Below are 17,308 nucleotides of genomic sequence, written 5' to 3' on the forward strand. Positions count from 1 at the left end.
CTTGCAAGAAACCAAGATGTTTAGCTCCTTCCCCCTCCTTACTTCCTTTATCCTATTTATTAGAAATCAGTTTTTGTAAATACTTCATTTCCATCTAAAAACCAAACAAATATCTTTTAACCAGATTTGAAATCAGGAAAAAACTAAAAACAGCCAAAAAGAAAGAAAAGAAAGAAAAAAAGAAAAAGCAAGAAGAGGAGCAGGAAAAGAAAAAGCTGACACAGATTCAAGAATCTCAGGTAGGAAATTCAGTGGTCCTTGTTATCCAAAAAATAAACCTCAGTCTTGAGTGTGCGTGTGTGTGTGCGCGCGCGCGTGTGTTTATGTAAAAGATGGTTTTATTTTTAAAAAATGGTTTTATATGAATCACCCTAGTTCAGTTTGTGCAAAGACATGCTGTCTTTATCTTGTAGGTTCGCTAATCTCTGGACATATCATTTCAGCATTAGCTGTGCTGTTTAATTCCTTAGGAATTCTTCACCCAAGTCTGCTTTATAAAAAAACAACTCACTGGTATGTGAGCATTCCTTGAGGGAAAGTTGATAAACATCCTGTCCCAGGTAGCCGGATTAGTTCTGAGGTTTACTCAGGTGTGTGTCATCCTGGACATGGTTATAAATGTAGCTGCAAAAATTAGTCATCTCTACATTCATCACATAAAGCTTGTTAAAAATATCCACAAGTATGAGCCATCTAGGGTGGCCTTCCAGAAAGTGTTTATTCCTCTAAATCTTAGGCTTTCTGTTTATTAGGCAAGACCGGGCCGACTTTATGCTCTACCCTCTTTGCCCACTAGAGGATGCTCTCCTCCCCTAAACAAGTTTCAGTTTCTGCAGCCTATGTAGATTCCCATTGGAAAGCTGAATGATTCGTTGTTAGGTATAGAGAATGTTTTCTTTGCCTTTTAATAAAAAAGAGCCATCCTGCATATTTTTCCCTTCCCAGGTAACATCCCACAACAAGGAACGGCGTTCCAAACGGGATGAGAAACTAGATAAGAAATCTCAAGCCATGGAGGAGCTAAAAGCAGAGCGGGAAAAACGGAAGAACAGAACAGGTCCGTGGGGAAAATGTAATGGCTCCTTTTCTCTGGGATCCTGTAATTGGACGTTCTGGTGCCCGATTATATTCCCCCCCTTTTTATCAGTTCTTTTTTTTTAAGCTCTTAATTATGGGTAATTCCAGACACATACGGAGAATAGTTTAATGAACCTCCATGAACCCATCATCCAGCCTCAACAATCAACTCATAACCAGTCTTGTTAAATCTGTATTTCCCTCTTTCATTGGGTTATTTTGAAGTAAATCACAGCATCATTGTATTTCAACCATAAATATTTCCGTATGTGTCTTTAAAAGATAAGCACTCTGTTGTTTTAAACGTAACTACAGTATCATTATCACATCTAAAAAACAGTAACAGTGACTTTCTTAATATTATCAAATATCTAGTCAGTGTTCAAATTTCTCTAGTTGTTGTGTAATTAAAATATACTAATTTGGTTGTTCGAATCAGGATCTTAAAAAAAGTCCACACATTGTGATTTGTTAATATGTCCCTGAAATCACTTAATCTGCATAGGTTTTCCTGTTCATCTCTTTTTCCCCCTTGCAGCTTATTTTGAAGAAACTAGGTCATTCGTCCTATAGTTTCTCAGATGCTGGGTACACCCCATTGGAGGCGTTGAATGTGTTGCTCTAGTTTCTTGAATTTCCCGTAATTTGTAGTAAGAGCCAGGGAATTGGACAGATTCAGATTTGTTCTGTTTCGGTTTTTGTGTGGAGGGGAAGGCTAAGTTTTAGGTGGTGGTGTATAGTTCCATCGGGACACACGTAATACCTGTGTCTCACATTCTGTGATGTTGCCAGCTCTGTCACTTAGCTTTTACCACAATACTGTGGTATTGCTCCAAACTCATAAATATGCATTTGCTCTTGCTCATGGATCTGCAGTTCAGCAGAGGGTTGCCTCATACACAAGTGAGCTGGGATTGTCTCCAGGCTGCAGGTTGGGACCAGGTCTGTTGCACGTATCTCCCTCCCTCCCTCCCTCCCTCCCTCCCTCCCTCCCTCAGACCAGTACACCTAGGGCACATTCTTCTCATGGCGATGGTAGAAATGAATTAGGGGCAAGCGGAAGCGCTAGATGAATCTTGAGGCCTAGACTTGACATTGGCAGGTGCAGTGCCAGGTCTGCGCATATTCCATTGGCCAAAGCAAGTCACGTGTCAAGCCCATCATTGATGGGTGGGAGGACTACTGAGTCACATGGCAAAGGGTTTGGGTGCAGAGAAGGGTGAAGAATTGGGTAATAGTAACAGGTTCTATCCCAGCAGCCACTGATAATTATTACGTAGGTCGTTTAATTCATTATGAGTTGCAAAATGGTGATATTCTAATTGGTCATTCTTTCTTCATTTATTATCCGGTCTACTTTTATAAAGAGAAATTTCTCATCAGCTATGTAGTTACCATTAGGTACATTTTGTATATAAAAAGGCAGAATAAATGCTGCATTTTTTACCTTTTATTACTAGTTTTCAAAAGAATGAGATAGTACCTTAGCAGCTTCCAAAGGTGACCACCGAGGTGTGTGTGTGTATGTGTGTGTGTGTGTGTGTGTGTATGTGTGTGTGTGTACATTTTTTTTTAAGATTTTATTCATTTATTTGAGAGAGAGAGCACGCAAGAGAAAGCACGAGTGGGGCGGCGGGGGGCGGGGGGAGCCGACTCCCCACTGAGCCGATAGCCTGGGGCTGGATCCCAGGACCCTGGGATCGTGACCTGAGCTAAAGGCAGAGGCTTAACTGACTGAGCCACCCCGGTGCCCCTGTTTGCTTATTTTGAATATCCTTGTGAACTCATGGATTTAAAAATCCTTTTGTGTATTTAATCCATAGCAGTTATTATTGACTCTCAAATTGTCCCATCTTCAGTCACTAGCCTGAGTCCTTTTGATGTGAGACCCCAGTAGTCTTCAGTAGCTTTCTTTTTTTTCTGGATTTAGAATCGGCCATTTCTCTAAGGAGTCTTTTCACGAGAAACTGTTATTAAACACCATAGTCCAGACATGAGGACGGCTCATGCTACTGGGTTGGCTATTATGTCTAAGCCTTTCAATACAGAGACCTAGGATTTTTTTTTTTAAGGATAAATTTTATCCTTATGAGCTCCATATTGATAAGTCCATTTCAGAATCAGCATGCTAAGGTTTTTGTTTTGTTTTGTTTTTTATAACAACATTATTGAGATAAAACAAAGGTAGCGGGATGCTTGGATGGCTCAGTCGGTTAAGTGCCTTCAACTCAGGTCATGATCCCAGGATCCTGGGATCGAATCCATCATTGGGCTCCTTGCTCAGCGGGGAGCCTGCCACTCCCCCTGCTTGTGCGCGCTCGCGCGCTCTCTCTCTCTCTCTCTCACAAATGAATACTTAAAATCTTTAAAAACAAAAGCAAAGGTAGCATACTGTTTATTCCTTTAAAATGTACAAGGCAGTGGCTTTTAGTATATTCACAAAGCTGTGAGATGAAACTCAATAAATTTTAGAATGTTTCATTACTACAAAAAGAAAGCTCATATCCCTTAGCCATCACTGCCCCCCAGACCTATCATCCCCCAGTCTTAGGCAACCTGTAATTGACTTTCTGTCTTTATAGAGTTGCTTGTTCTGGACATTTCATATAATTGGAATCATACAATGTATGGTCTTTTGTGTCTGGCTTTTTTCACTTAGCATAATGTTTCCTAGATTTATTCATGTTGTAACATATATCACTTCATTAATGGATGTACATATTTTGTTTATCCATTCACCTGCCAATGAACATTTGGGTTGTTTCCACTTTTTGACTATTATGGATAATGCTGCTTATGAGCATTTGTGTATAAGTCGTTGGGTAGACATATGTTTTCATTTCTCTTGAGTATTTACTTAGGAGTGAAATTGTTGAAGCATATGGTAGCTCTGTGTTTGGTCTTTTGAGAAACTACCAGACTGGGCATCTGGGGGGCTCAGTTGGTTCAGCAGCTGCCTTCTGCTCAGGTCGTGATCCCAGGGTCCAGCAATCGAGTCTCCCTCTACCCTTCCACCTGCTTGTGGTCTCTCTCTCAAGTAAATAAATAAAATCTTAAAAGAAAAAAGAAGAAGAAGAAGCAAAGAAAAGAAACTACCAGACTGTTTTCCGGAGAGGCTTCACCATTTTGCATTCCCACCAATAAAGTTACAAAGGCTCCACTTTTTCCACATCTTTACCAAGACTTGTTAATTGTCTTGCTGCTCATAACCATCTTAGTGGGTATGGCGTGGTATCTCGCTGTGGGTTGATTTGCAGTGTCCTGACGATCAGTGGTATTGAGCACGTGCTTGTTGACCTTTAGAGTATCTTTCTTTGGTGAAATGTCTGTTCAGGTCCTTTGACCATTTTTTACTCAAGTTCTTCATTTTCTGTTGGTGATTTGTGAGTCCTTTAAATATTTTGAATATGAATCCCTCATCAGATATATCATTTGCAAATATTTTCTGTCATTCTGTAGGTTTCTTTTCACTCTTGATAGTATCTTTTCGTTTTATGAAAGTTTTTAATTTTGATGGAGTACAATTTAAATTTTTTCTTCTTTTGTTGCTTGTGCTTTTGGTGTCCTATCCAAGAAATCATTGCCAGATCCCGTGTTGTGAAGCATTTCCCTTATGTTTTCTTTCTTCCAAGAGTTTCATAGCTTTAGCTCTTAAATTTATGTCTCTGTTTTTTGGTTTGGTTTGGTTTGGTTTTTAGAGAGGGAGGGTGGGGAGGGGCAGAGGGAGAGAGAGAATCTTAAGTGGAGCTCTGTGCGGGGCTTGATCTCACTACCCTGAGATCATGACCTGCGCCAAAATCAAGAGTCAGATGCTTAACAGACTGAGCCACCCAGATGCCCCACATTTAGGTCTTTGATTCGTATATGGTGTAGAGTAAGGATCTAACGTCTTTTTTTTTTTTTTTTCTTTTTCGACTTGGGATGTCCAGTTTTCTCAGCACCACTTTTGAAAAGACTTATTTCCTCCATTAGTGGTCTTGACACCCTTGTCGAAAATCATTTGACCATATATGCGAGGGTTTTTTTCTGGACTTTCTACTTTATTGATCTATGTGTCTATCTTTTGAATGACTGTATTTTAAAGTCAAGTGTTACAGTTCCCATTGTGTGATTGTGCCGTCAGTTGAATATTTCATTTCTCTTGTGCTACATAGAGATGACTTATTGTTATTTTGTTCCATGATTATATGAAGTACAAGGTTCCCGGGGTGCCTGGCTGCCTGAGTTGGTAGAGGATGCAACTGCTGATCTCAGGGTCATGAGTTCAAGCCCCACGTTGGGTTTAGAGCTTACTTAAAAACAAACAAACAAACAAAACACACACACACACGGTTCCCAAGTCAAAGCTGCTAATAAACAAGGTATATTCAAAGAAATTTAGTATCTATACCTTTCTATTTCACCCTTGGCCTCCCTCCGGTAACAGGCAACCATTTAAAAATATTTTTTATATCCTTTTTTTTTTTTTTTTATGAAAGGACACAGATTCACCTTCCATCTTAGATTAATGGTAGTTCACCATGCATACTTTCCTCTGCCTTGCTGTTTTCACTTAACCATACATCCTAGAGGTCACTCCTTAGTTTTTATGTCACATAATGGTTGGTAGATGACTTTTTTTTTTAAGTTTTATTTAAGTAATCTCTGTACCCAATGTGGGGTTCGAACTCACGACCGGAGATCAAGAGTCGCGTTCTCCTCCAACTGAGCCAGCCAGGAGCCTCTAAACTACCTGCTTTTGTAAATAGAATTTTATTGGAAAGCAGCGGAGCCCATTTGTTTGATAATTGTAGCTGCTTTTTATCTACACCAGCAAAGTCGAGTAGTTGAAATAGTGACCACATGAAGCACAAACCTAAAATATTTACTGACTGCCCCTCCAAAAAACATTTTCTGACTCAGTATGTAGTGTAATGACTCTTTTTTTTTTTTTTTTTTAATTTTATTTATTTAGGGGCACCTGGGTGGCTCAGTTGGTTAAGCATCTGCCTTCGGCTCAGGTCATAATCCCAGGGTTCTGGGATTGAGCCCCACATTGGGCTCCCTGCTCACGGGGAGTCTGCTTCTCCCTGTCCTCCCACTCATGCTCTATGTCGCTCTCTCTCTCTCATATAAATAAAAATCTTTTAAAGAAAAGATTTTTAAAATGTATTTATTAAAGAGAGAGTGTGAGCAGGAAGAAGAGGGAGAGAGGATTTGAAGCAGACTCCGTGCTCAGTGCAGAGCCCGACGTGGGGTTCTGTCCCACAAGTGTGAGATCATAAGCTGAGCAGAAACCAAGTGTCAGACATTGAACCGACTGCAGCAGCCAGGCGCCCCTGGCCCCTTTTTCACAGCTGCATAGTAGTCTGGTCCGGTGGGTGTATAGAGGTGATTCAGCTGCTCCCCTGTGCAGACATTTGGGTTGTTTTCAGTCTTCTGCTCATTCAAATGGTACTTTAAATTGAAAATAAAGGTTTTCTCCAAAACCCTCTGAAGACATCACAAAAATTTTCCCCATCTTTCTTGCCCATCTTAAGGTGTCTTGAGTGTAATAAAGACAACTGTCAGTAAAGTTGGTGACCCTCTCTGCCCACTAAGCAATAAACTTCCAGCCCTTTTTGTCTATGAAAGCTTGACATTTGGTGCCTGGATGGTTTTGTTTGTTTGTTTGTTTTTTAAGATTTTATTTATTTGTCAGAGAGAGATAGCACAAGCAGGGTGAGCAGCAGGCAGAGGGAGAAGCAAGCTCCCTGCTGAGCAAGGAGCCCTGTGTGGGACTTGATCCCAGGACCCTGGGATCATGACCTGAGCTGAAGGCAGCAGATGCTTAACCGACTGAGCCATACAGGTGTCCCTGCCTGAATGTTTTTTTTTTTTGTTTTGTTTTTTTGGGTTTTTTTAAAGATTTTATTTATTTATTTGACAGAGAGAGAGACAGCCAGCGAGAGAGGGAACACAAGCAGGGGGAGTGGGAGAGGAAGAAGCAGGCTCCCAGTGCAGGAGCCTGACGTGGGGCTCGATCCCAGAACACCGGGATCACGCCCTGAGCCGAAGGCAGACGCTTAACCGCTGTGCCACCCAGGCGCCCCTGCCTGAATGGTTTTAACTCTGGTTTAACTCACTTCTGTGTGTAACCCAAGTGATCACAGTGCAATCCAGAGAGGATGGGCTGTCTGTTGAGTCCCTTCCCATGTCCCAGTTCTTTTTCAAGGATGAAAGATCTTTCAGTTTCTTATTGAGAGAATGTGGATAAACATTTCCTCTCTCCTTTTAGCTGAGCTCCTCGCTAAAAAACAGCCATTGAAAACCAGTGAGGTGTACTCTGATGATGAGGAAGAGGAAGAGGATGACAAGTCCAGTGAAAAGTCCGACCGCTCATCCCGAACGTCGTCATCTGATGAAGAAGAGGAGTAAGCTCTGTATATTTTGGTCTGGTAGTCAGGATAGGTGTGTTCTTTGCGGAGAAACTGAGTGTAGTTTCCAGAGTTCTTGTTTGGATGGTGAACTCTGGTTTGGTTAGTACCCTGAAGTGCAGAGCTGAGTTCCCCAACACATCAGCCCAAACATATGCTCCTGCCTTCAGCTCCTAGCCTGCACCCCTGGGCCTGGCAGGTAAGAACTGACTTCATGTCCCGCTCAGACTGGTCTGGAGCTTCTGTTACTTTTCCTACTCTGATAGGTTATCTGGAATGACAGCCTCAGTGAAGACCATTCATTCTACCAGTTAGGAACAGGATTCTGTTACCACTCTTGCCTGTGGCTGCATTTATTTCTCCTGTGGTTAATTTCACGTACTTTGGTTAAGTTTTAAGAAGTTGATGGTATTTATGTATCTTGATCTGATTTTTTGTTGTTGTCGTTGTTTTGTTTGTGGGTTTTTTGTTTTGTTGTGTTTTTCCAGAGAAAGCACATGCCGGAGACCGGTCGGGGGATGCGGGGGAGAGGGTGGGAGAGAGAGAACCTTAAGCAGGCTCCACACCCAGGGTGGAGCCCAACACGGGGCTGGATATCACAACCCCTGAGATCATGACCTGAGCCGAAATCAAGAGTCAGACGCTTAACCGACTGAGCCACCCAGGCGCCCCTTGTTCTGTTTTTATGAGGAACACTTTTCCCATTGCCCTTTATTCCTCACAGGAAAGAAGAGATCCCTCCCAAATCACAACCAGTCTCCTTACCCGAGGAATTGAATCGGGTTCGATTATCACGGCATAAGCTAGAGCGTTGGTGTCACATGCCCTTCTTTGCTAAAACGGTCACAGGATGTTTTGTACGGATTGGCATTGGAAACCACAACAGCAAACCAGTTTACCGGGTTGGTGTTTCTTTCCATGGACAATTGTCCATGTTTTAAATATAATGATTCTTGACTGGGAGTAGGAGCTGCTGAACAAGTCTGTCACTTTTCTGCTACCGTTTGACGGGAAAATAGACTCTAATTGAGATGCCTGTAGAATAAGGACAGTCTGAGGTAACCAGAGATCATGCATGACCTGCTGCCAGAACGAGTCTTTGGAGCCCACTGGAGGGGGGTTTGGATTTAGAATAACTCTCTTTATTTTCCTTTCATATAAAAGCGAGAAGAGAGACATTTAGGGAGTATTCATTGGGAGTTACATAATCTGGAAGCTTTGTTCATTTGAAAAATAAATAAATGAAAATTTTCCATGTTACATACTAAGTGACTTCTAAAACAGAATTATATTGAGGTTTAAAAACAAACACAAAAACACAAAAAACCACCCTCCAACCTAATAGAGGTGGTTTTGTGAGTTCTGGCCCTGCGTCTGTGATCTGGGTGGCTGGAACATAGCTGTTTGGTTTTTTTCTTTTTCTTTTTGTTTGTTTTAGCCTGGGTTGTATGGTTTTAATATGTGTTTACCTCCTTCTGTGAGGACCAGCAGCCATGCTGTGTCCCAGAAAGCTTGACAAACAGAAACTGACCTCCATGGTCTTCGCATTTGGTTGATAAAACGGACCTCTGAGGTCCCCAGTACATCCCCTCGGTAAGGTCAAGTTAAGTCAGAGGGGAAGCTTCTAACGGGCCCCACCAGGCCAAGCGCCTCCTCTCCCAGCGCTTGCTCCCGCTGTGTTGGGGGCTCCTGGTGCTTGGCCATCTGGGTTCTGAACCTGAGGAACGTGCCCAGAGCACCTGGCAGCTGTGGGGTCCTCTCAGTGCAGGGTCACTCGTCCGCAGTTGGGTGGGTAGAGCCAAAGAGGGAGTGGTGTGGAGAGCTCTGAAAAAGTCTGTTTTTAACTGGTCTCTGTCCTTTCACTTAGGTGGCTGAGATCACGGGTGTTGTGGAAACTGCTAAAGTTTACCAGCTTGGTGGCACCAGGACAAACAAAGGGCTCCAGCTACGGTAGGGGAGGCGCCGCCGTGGCAGCTTCTGCTCCTGCCGCGCTCGGGCACTGGCTGTGTTGGGGCTGTCATTCTCGCCCAATGCGATGTTTCTTGTTAGCGTGAATTTCCGTTGTCCCCACAGGGGACTTGGCCAGAAACTTATTCTGCCTTTGCCTGTAGGGAAAGGGAGGGTATCTCTCTCTCACAGGGGAAATCCGGGACAAGAAGTGGTAGGACACAGAGAAGGAAAAAGGCAGGTTGGGAGCTCGCCCCATCTAGAGCCCTGCGGGCATTTCTCTGGTGACCATGGTCAGGGGGCTTGCTTCTGGTCCTGGCTGTCTCCCTAACTAACCTGATCTTTGACAGGTCGAGCCTCCTCTCAGGACTTGGTTTCCTCTTCAGTAACATGATCCTTACTGAGTGCCTGCCGTGTGCCACTGTTCTGAGCATCAGGATGGAGGCAAAAACAAAGCAAACACAGGCAAATTCGTCCCCTCTTGGAGCCTGAAAATTCTAGAGACCCTACATAAGAAGAAACAGAAGTAGTTTGTCAGGATCACTGCAAATAGCAGCTGGTAGATTCGGCTGTATCCTGGCCTAATTTGGTCTCTGTGGTCTCCGTTCCCTTCTGTCCCCATCATTTTCCTGGTCTGTTTTAAAAGAGCCAGTTGGGATAGGGAGTGACCATGACATGCAGAGAGTGATTGTCCGTAGAAGAATGGCACGGACTCGCTTAACTTTGCCACCGTAGTGGTCAGTCAGAAGGCAGTGTGCTTTCTCTCTAGGGAATGGAGTTTCCTTGTGATTCAGATATCCACATAATATTTCATATCCTTGGTGCCAGTTGACCGTGACAGATTTTATTGTAAATGGACTTTTGAAGCACTGGCCAAGTCTGTTTTTCCCCAGCGCTAGCTGTGATTCTTTATCCTGCCTGCCCATTAGAACAGCCTGAGACGTATTGTTTGTTTAATATCATTCCTGGTTCCTACTCCCAGAGATTCTGGCTCAGTTGAACTAGAATGGTGCTTTGACAGAATTTTTACAGATCTTCCTAGGTGATTTCTCAAGGGCAGCCAGGATTGAGAACCACAGAGTTAAGTGGTTCACAGTCTGGTTGGGTTGCTTCGCTGCTGCTGCAGGTAACATACCCATTCTTGGAAATGCTGTCTCTTTTTTTATGTAGGCATGGCAACGACCAACGAGTGTTCCGCCTAGAGTTTGTCTCAAACCAAGAATTCACTGAAAGCGAATTCATGAAATGGAAAGAGGCGGTAAGTGGATAGATAGCCCCTAGCTGTTCATGAAAACCCTGAGAAAGTTTCCAGAATCTCTTATTAATAACCCGTTGTTGTGTTTTGGTCTAGATGTTCTCTGCTGGCATGCAGTTGCCCACTCTAGATGAAATCAATAAGAAGGAGTTGTCTATTAAAGAAGCTCTTAATTATAAATTCAATGATCAGGACATTGAAGAGGTGAGAAACCTGGCGTCCCAGAGACTGGAGGTTCAGTAAGAAGCAGTGTTGGAGAAGATCGTGACTTTCTTCTCTTTCCCTGTATCTTGACGTTTTTACCTGTGCTAATATTGCACAAGAATGAGAGAATATTGATATTACTACCTTCTTGATAGTTCTTCCAGATTTTCTCTATACATTCTCATTTGAAGTCATAGAGTAAAGAAGTGTATTTAGAGTTCAGGGATCTGTATTCTGCTAGGCTTGGTCCTTCAAGAGTTTCCTTTCTCCAAAACATTTTGGTAAAATTCTTTGATCTCTGTTCTCTTGGACAGTGGCTAGCCTTACAGTACCAGGTCCTTGGGCTGCTGCTGTTTACTGGTGCATGTTCCTTCAGACTGTCCCAGAAGAATCTGCGTGACCCTGGAAGCAGCATAGTATTCCTTGGAATGAACTCGCTCTCTCTCTCTCTCTGGGGCATGACACTGCTGTAGGAAGAGCAGCCCCCTTTTAACTAGCTGCTTGTCTCCAAAATGGGCTCGTTAGCCTGTCTCCAGAAATAGTTTAGGAATACCTCACTGCTGGTATCTCCTCTCTGGTACAGATTGTAAAAGAGAAAGAAAGGTTCAGAAAAGCTCCACCCAACTATGCTATGAAGAAGACTCAGCTGCTGAAGGAAAAGGTGAGGACTTGCACTTGAACCTCCTTCCTCATCCTGTAAGATGTGGAAATCAGGCTTGTTCATCCCCTCGGTTAGTGGTGGTGGGATTGGGTCCAGTGGAAGCAACACGGTGCTTTCCTGGCGCCTGCGCACCATCCCTTGGCCATGTTCCTTTCTGTAAGTGGAAACAGATCGCATTCGTTCCATTCTTCTTACTTCCTAGTCCCTTTTGTTTTGTGTGTAATGAGACGGAAGCCAGGGTCCTCTCAGCACTGGGTCTGAACAAATGGTACTGCCCAGCCCAACTGAGCTGGCTGGCTCTCCATTCTTCACATCAGGACGGGGGTGAGTGTTGTTAGGGTGAGTGAGCCCCACAGGCCTGGGTTCCGAGGTCAGTGCTGCACGTCCCTGCTACCAGGAGCCCAGGGCCAGAGAGGATATGGCAAGATGTTAACTACTATAATAAGAATTACAAACCTTGCATTTGTAAAGTTTGTTTTCAGTGTCCTTTCATATTTCCTGTCATTTGTTCATCACGTGAGCTGTCTCGCCTGTGCTGGAAGGGGACACTTGATACAGGGCCTGTCACAGCCAAGAACTCACACGTCTCTCTGTGTGCAGGCCATGGCTGAGGACCTGGGGGATCAAGACAAGGCCAAACAGATCCAAGACCAGCTGAATGAGCTGGAGGAGCGGGCAGAGGCCCTGGACCGCCAGCGGACCAAGAACATATCTGCTATCAGGTGTGTGACGGAGCCTGTTTGGGTTGGGCTCCTATTTGGTACCCACAGACCTTGCCGCAGTCAGCAGGCGAGCCCATGGCCTTGCACCCCCTGCGCTGCGCTGGCTCCGTGTGGCTCTGGGATCAGGGCTGAGTGGTTCCCTCCCCCCTTCCACAGCCCACTGACGCACCTCTTACTCCCCCACAGTTACATCAACCAGCGGAACCGGGAGTGGAACATCGTGGAGTCTGAGAAGGCCCTTGTGGTGAGTAAGACAACTTTATTTGGATCACTGAAAACAATTTTAATTAATAAAATGATACAAAATCTTCCATATTTCTTGCTCCTGTTTATTTATTTTTTATTTTTTTTAAAGATTTTATTTATTTATTCGACAGAGATAGAGACAGCCAGCGAGAGAGGGAACACAAGCAGGGGGAGTGGGAGAGGAAGAAGCAGGCTCCTAGCGGAGGAGCCTGATGTGGGGCTCGATCCCATAACGCCGGGATCACGCCCTGAGCCGAAGGCAGACGCTTAACCGCTGTGCCACCCAGGCGCCCCATCCTGTTTATTTTTTTAATTACTGACGTAGCACGTACACTTCACATACACATGCTCTGGGTGCACACGGAGACCCATCGGAGTTATTGAGTGATAATGAAAAGCAGCAGTCTCCTGCCCGCCTTGCCCTCCCCGTCCCGTAGCTGCTTCTCCACAGGTATTCACCTTTACTGACTTGCACTTTCGTTCTTTCGGTTGCCGCCCCCATATCTGCTCTGGTGTTCTTGAAGGGAAGAGGATGAGCGACCACTTTTGATTTGCTTTAGCCCTTGCAAAGATGGTGGTTTATACGTAAGCTTAGGATAAACGAAGGGGAGGGAAAAGGAGACACAGTTCTGTAATGCGTGCTCTCTGTTTCAGGCTGAAAGTCACAACATGAAAAACCAACAGATGGATCCCTTTACCAGGCGGCAGTGCAAACCTACCATCGTTTCTAACGTGAGTGCCGAAAGAGGACGTTTTTAGTCAGGACCTAGATTCTAGGGCATAAAATCAATTCCATTAGGAGATTAATAAGGAAGTTAAAAATAATGTTGTCTTAGTGGGATTTGCTTGCCTCAAACTCTTGGGTCTGGCTACCTCTTTTTCTTTTTTTTTTTTCTTTTTTTTAAATCTTGCTGTAGGATACACAGGTAGTGAAAACCTGGCACAGATTTGTAGACGCCTCCGGACTCACCCCTCCTGCGTCAGGGTGGGTTTTACCCATGCAGCAGACATTAGGAGTGTGGAGGCTGGGCCACCTAGGGCCAGGCCGGCCTGGGCTGGGCTTCAAAGCTTTAATTGCTTCTCTTTGCTGCCTTGAGGAAAACCCCACCGAGCTGCTGACGGGTGCACTGTGGTGCTTGTGATGTTAGCGGTGGTCAGTGGGAAAGAATCTGGCATAGCAGTGTGTGAGTGTTAAATAATCTCTAAAATAACTAATTTCTCTCTCAGTCCAGAGACCCAGCTGTTCAAGCTGCCATCTTGGCCCAGCTGAATGCAAAATACGGTTCTGGAGTGTTACCAGATGCTCCGAAGGAAATGAGCAAGGCAAGTGCGGTGCCGCCTGTGGCTGCAGAGCAGCGCTGCCGGCCTGGACGCTCGGCCTGGGTTAGGCCTGACCGTCCCCCGGAGGAGCAGAGCCTCCCACTGGCAGCCCTTTCCCCATCCTGATGCTTTACAAATAAAATAAGCAGCTGCTGAGCTCTCAGAACCTACATGCTCAACCCAACACCACTACTTAGCTAAGGCCTTGAGTACAGCTTTAGGCGACTGACAGCTAGCCCTCTGATCCACATTTTCTCACGTGTAAAACGGGGATAATACTCGCTATCCTGCTGCCTCACCGGATAATTGGGGGACGCTGATGACACATAAGGATCAGGTGGTTACAAAGGTGAACGCTCTTTGAAAACTAAAATGTTCAACAGAGAAACTGTCCATTTAGAAGCAGTTTTTTGCGTAAGTTAGGGCTTTTCCTGTGGAGCCCAGACTGTCCCAGGAATTTCTGAAATCGTGGGTCAGAAGGTAGCTTATTGTCTTAAGCCCCTTGTCCCCCACACCACAGACATGAGCCTTCCCTTTCCTCTTTGAGGCCTCAGAAAAGATACCGTCATGGCCTCTGCTATCCTCCCTCTGAGAGAAGGAATCGGGAAAGGGCTTTAGCAGAAAGAGCTGATGAGTTTGAGCCAAAGCTTTTTTTTTTTTTTTTTAACCATTAGTGGCTGCTGCTACTTGAAGTCCACTTGCATTTATACTTTTATAATGAGTTTTTCTCTTCACATTGCAGGGCCAGGGAAAGGATAAAGATTTGAATTCTAAGTCAGCCAGCGACCTCTCAGAAGATTTGTTCAAAGTACATGATTTCGACGTGAAGATTGATTTACAAGTTCCCAGCTCGGGTAGGTGAGGGTGGGGAACGCAGTGATGGCCGAGGACCAGATGGCAGTAAGGCTGGACTTGGCCGGCAGGGAGGCCTGATTTTCGGGAAGAAGTGCGGGCGTCCGCTCGTCCGTCTTTATAGAGGCCAGAGGAAGCGGGGCTGCCGGTGCGTGGGAGAGGGAGCAGGGACAGGCAGGCAGGCCACCGGAAGGAGTGCCGCGTAAGACTGAAAGGACTTGGTAGGCTCCTCAGATGCCAGTTTGCTCTTCTCTCCCACAGAGTCAAAGGCTTTGGCCATCACCTCCAAGGCTCCACCAGCCAAAGATGGGGCTCCAAGGAGATCGCTAAACTTGGAAGACTACAAAAAACGACGAGGGCTTATTTGAGCGCGCCCAGCCTGCTGCTTCTGACCCTGCATGCCCCATCACAGTGTCCTCTTTTCCTCTTTTCCTTTGATTTGCCCTCTTTGGGCTGGAGCAGCAGAACTGGGAAGAGACTCTAAACTGCCAGTCATCTGTAATATAAACCATTTGCTGTATAGACCTCCCTTGTCTGCACCATCTCCACCCCGCCCAGGCCTCTCACCCAGTGCAGGCCTGGGCTCTCTCGGGCTTTATCCATGTCTTTAGATTTGTGTTTGCCTTTCTTTTTGTTTTGTTTTTTTGTTTTTGTTTTGAAACCAGCACAGTTCATTGGCCACTCTGCACACATTCAGTATTAGCGTGGAGCTGGGATTCTTGCTGGAGCCCCTGGTGGCGACAGCAGCAGCACTAGGCAGTCTCCTCCGTGGGCTGCCTCGGACCCAACCATTGACCATTTGGCACCGGACCCTTGTGGAGGGAGTGGGGACTGGGCACCTGCAGTCCTCCTTCCTCTCTCCTCATCTTTCTCTTCTTCCCATCTCTGCAGAAGAGAGGTTTTCAAGTCCAATTTAGTTTCCAAAAAGTGTACATTGGGGGGGGGGCGCTATTTGAGAGAGAGAGAGAGAGTGTGTGTGTGTGTGTGTGTGTGTGTGTGTGTAAGTGTGGATTTTTTATCATTTTTTAAATGCAGTACTCTTTGTATCAGTCTGTCATGGGTCTGTAGCTGTTTCAGATTTTTTCAGCTGTACTCGAGCATCTGAAACTGCAAGAAAGAAACTCATTAAATGTGATTCTTCTTACTAAACAGGCCTGACTGCTGTAGCTGTGTAACATCCCCTCCCCCACATCCCTTTCCCCCTCCCTTCCCACCTCAGAGAAAGCACCCCCGTGTCGTCCCTGCCCCGTAGGCTGTGTCCCAGCAGGCGGGAGGGAAGCCCCCGGCCAGGTACCGGACAGGGCAGTGCAGGTGTCTTGCTCACCCCTGGGTACGGCCCACAGCTTCTTGGCTGAACACAGACTGTGTCTTTTCCCCACCCCATGTACTTGTCTCTTCCTAGTGATTCTGTTTTGCTGTTTCAGAAAGAGTAATATTTTGTTTTGTTTTTCTAAGAGAAAGTATTCAACGTGAATGTGGAGAGAGCGAACACAAAAAGACTTAGGTTGCAAATGTTACAAGCATGTGCAGTTTTGTGCGTGTGTATACATATATATATGGTAAGCATATATATTGTTGGGCCGCTAGGGTGAAGCCAGCAAAGAAGTGTGTATGTCTTTATGAAATGTTTGAAAAGAGATAAGCTGACTGCTTGATAATCATTCTCAGGTGTAAAGCTCCAAGTGTAAATAAAAGTGGCATTTAACAAATCTTTTCAGAACAAAGTACAGCTGACTATATATACCAAGAACTAAGCTAAAGAAACAGCTGAGAGCTGCCGAGTCCCACGAGAGGGAGAGGAACTTAGAGGCGCTGCTTTGTACTTCTGCACCCTACTTTTCTGTAAGGAAGCGGGATGATGGGAAATCACAGACTTGAGTCGTATTTAAACAGAAAAATGAACTTGGTGACTCTTCTGGGTTTAGTAGAGCCTCGGTGTTGCTTTAACTTAGTTTACACTTTTTTATTTTAAAAAGAAGCAGCAATGGATGGTTTTTTAAAAGTATTGTGACTGTAAAATTGGTGAACTGTGACTGTGACATAGCCCTGTGGTAGCTGTGCCGCAGTTCGGTTGGGCAAAAGGTGGCAATGGACTCATTAAAATCATATATACTTGAACAGTCCATTGACCGAAACCCTTTAGAGACTGTTGCGTAAATATGGAATCACAGACTGCGAACCGTTGCCCAGACTCCAGCAGAGTCCTGGAGGCTGCTGGGACCTCTCGTATCATGACAAACCTGGACTGTTTTTTCTTTCTGGTTTTCAAAGACATGAAATCATAGAACCCATACAATTTGCTGGAGTCATTCTGACCCACCCTGTAGATCTGTATTTACTATCATTTGGATTTGGAGACGTGTCGGTTACATTATGGCTGTGTAATAAAATTTTTATTAAAACTGCATCACACTGTAGCCACTTTGCCACTACCTCCCCACACGCAGCTGCTGAAACTTTCTTCTGAGACGCCGCCACCCAGCAAGGAGAAAGGCCAACCAGCACGTCACCTGAGTCGTCTCCTTGGTGATTGGAGTCAGGAACCGAGAACTTGTCTCCAGTCTCCACTGAGGCAGGGCCTCTGAACTGAGATCTTAACCAGGCGAAAGATGTTGGCTGGGTCTCCCCC

At 45.0% G+C, this 17,308-nt stretch overlaps 1 protein-coding gene across 1 annotated transcript in view; it reads left to right on the forward strand.

The window, feature by feature from the left end:
• The window catches only part of RTF1 (RTF1 homolog, Paf1/RNA polymerase II complex component), a 52,045-nt gene extending 34,959 nt beyond the window's left edge, over positions 1-17,086 (forward strand). The window contains exons 5-18 of the mRNA XM_045771116.2: positions 125-239; positions 946-1,057; positions 7,334-7,469; positions 8,197-8,374; positions 9,340-9,422; positions 10,590-10,677; positions 10,771-10,878; positions 11,462-11,539; positions 12,140-12,261; positions 12,448-12,505; positions 13,162-13,239; positions 13,735-13,830; positions 14,570-14,681; positions 14,941-17,086. Of these exons, the coding sequence (XP_045627072.1) occupies positions 125-239; positions 946-1,057; positions 7,334-7,469; positions 8,197-8,374; positions 9,340-9,422; positions 10,590-10,677; positions 10,771-10,878; positions 11,462-11,539; positions 12,140-12,261; positions 12,448-12,505; positions 13,162-13,239; positions 13,735-13,830; positions 14,570-14,681; positions 14,941-15,047 (1,471 nt within the window). The 3' untranslated portion in view covers positions 15,048-17,086. The remainder of the gene's footprint in view (positions 1-124; positions 240-945; positions 1,058-7,333; positions 7,470-8,196; positions 8,375-9,339; positions 9,423-10,589; positions 10,678-10,770; positions 10,879-11,461; positions 11,540-12,139; positions 12,262-12,447; positions 12,506-13,161; positions 13,240-13,734; positions 13,831-14,569; positions 14,682-14,940) is intronic.
• Positions 17,087-17,308: the final 222 nt, after the last annotated feature.

This window comes from Ursus americanus, chromosome 36 (assembly GCF_024610735.1).
Source record: "Ursus americanus isolate L20-20 chromosome 36, mUrsAme1.1.p, whole genome shotgun sequence".
Taxonomy (NCBI): Eukaryota; Metazoa; Chordata; class Mammalia; order Carnivora; family Ursidae; genus Ursus; species Ursus americanus.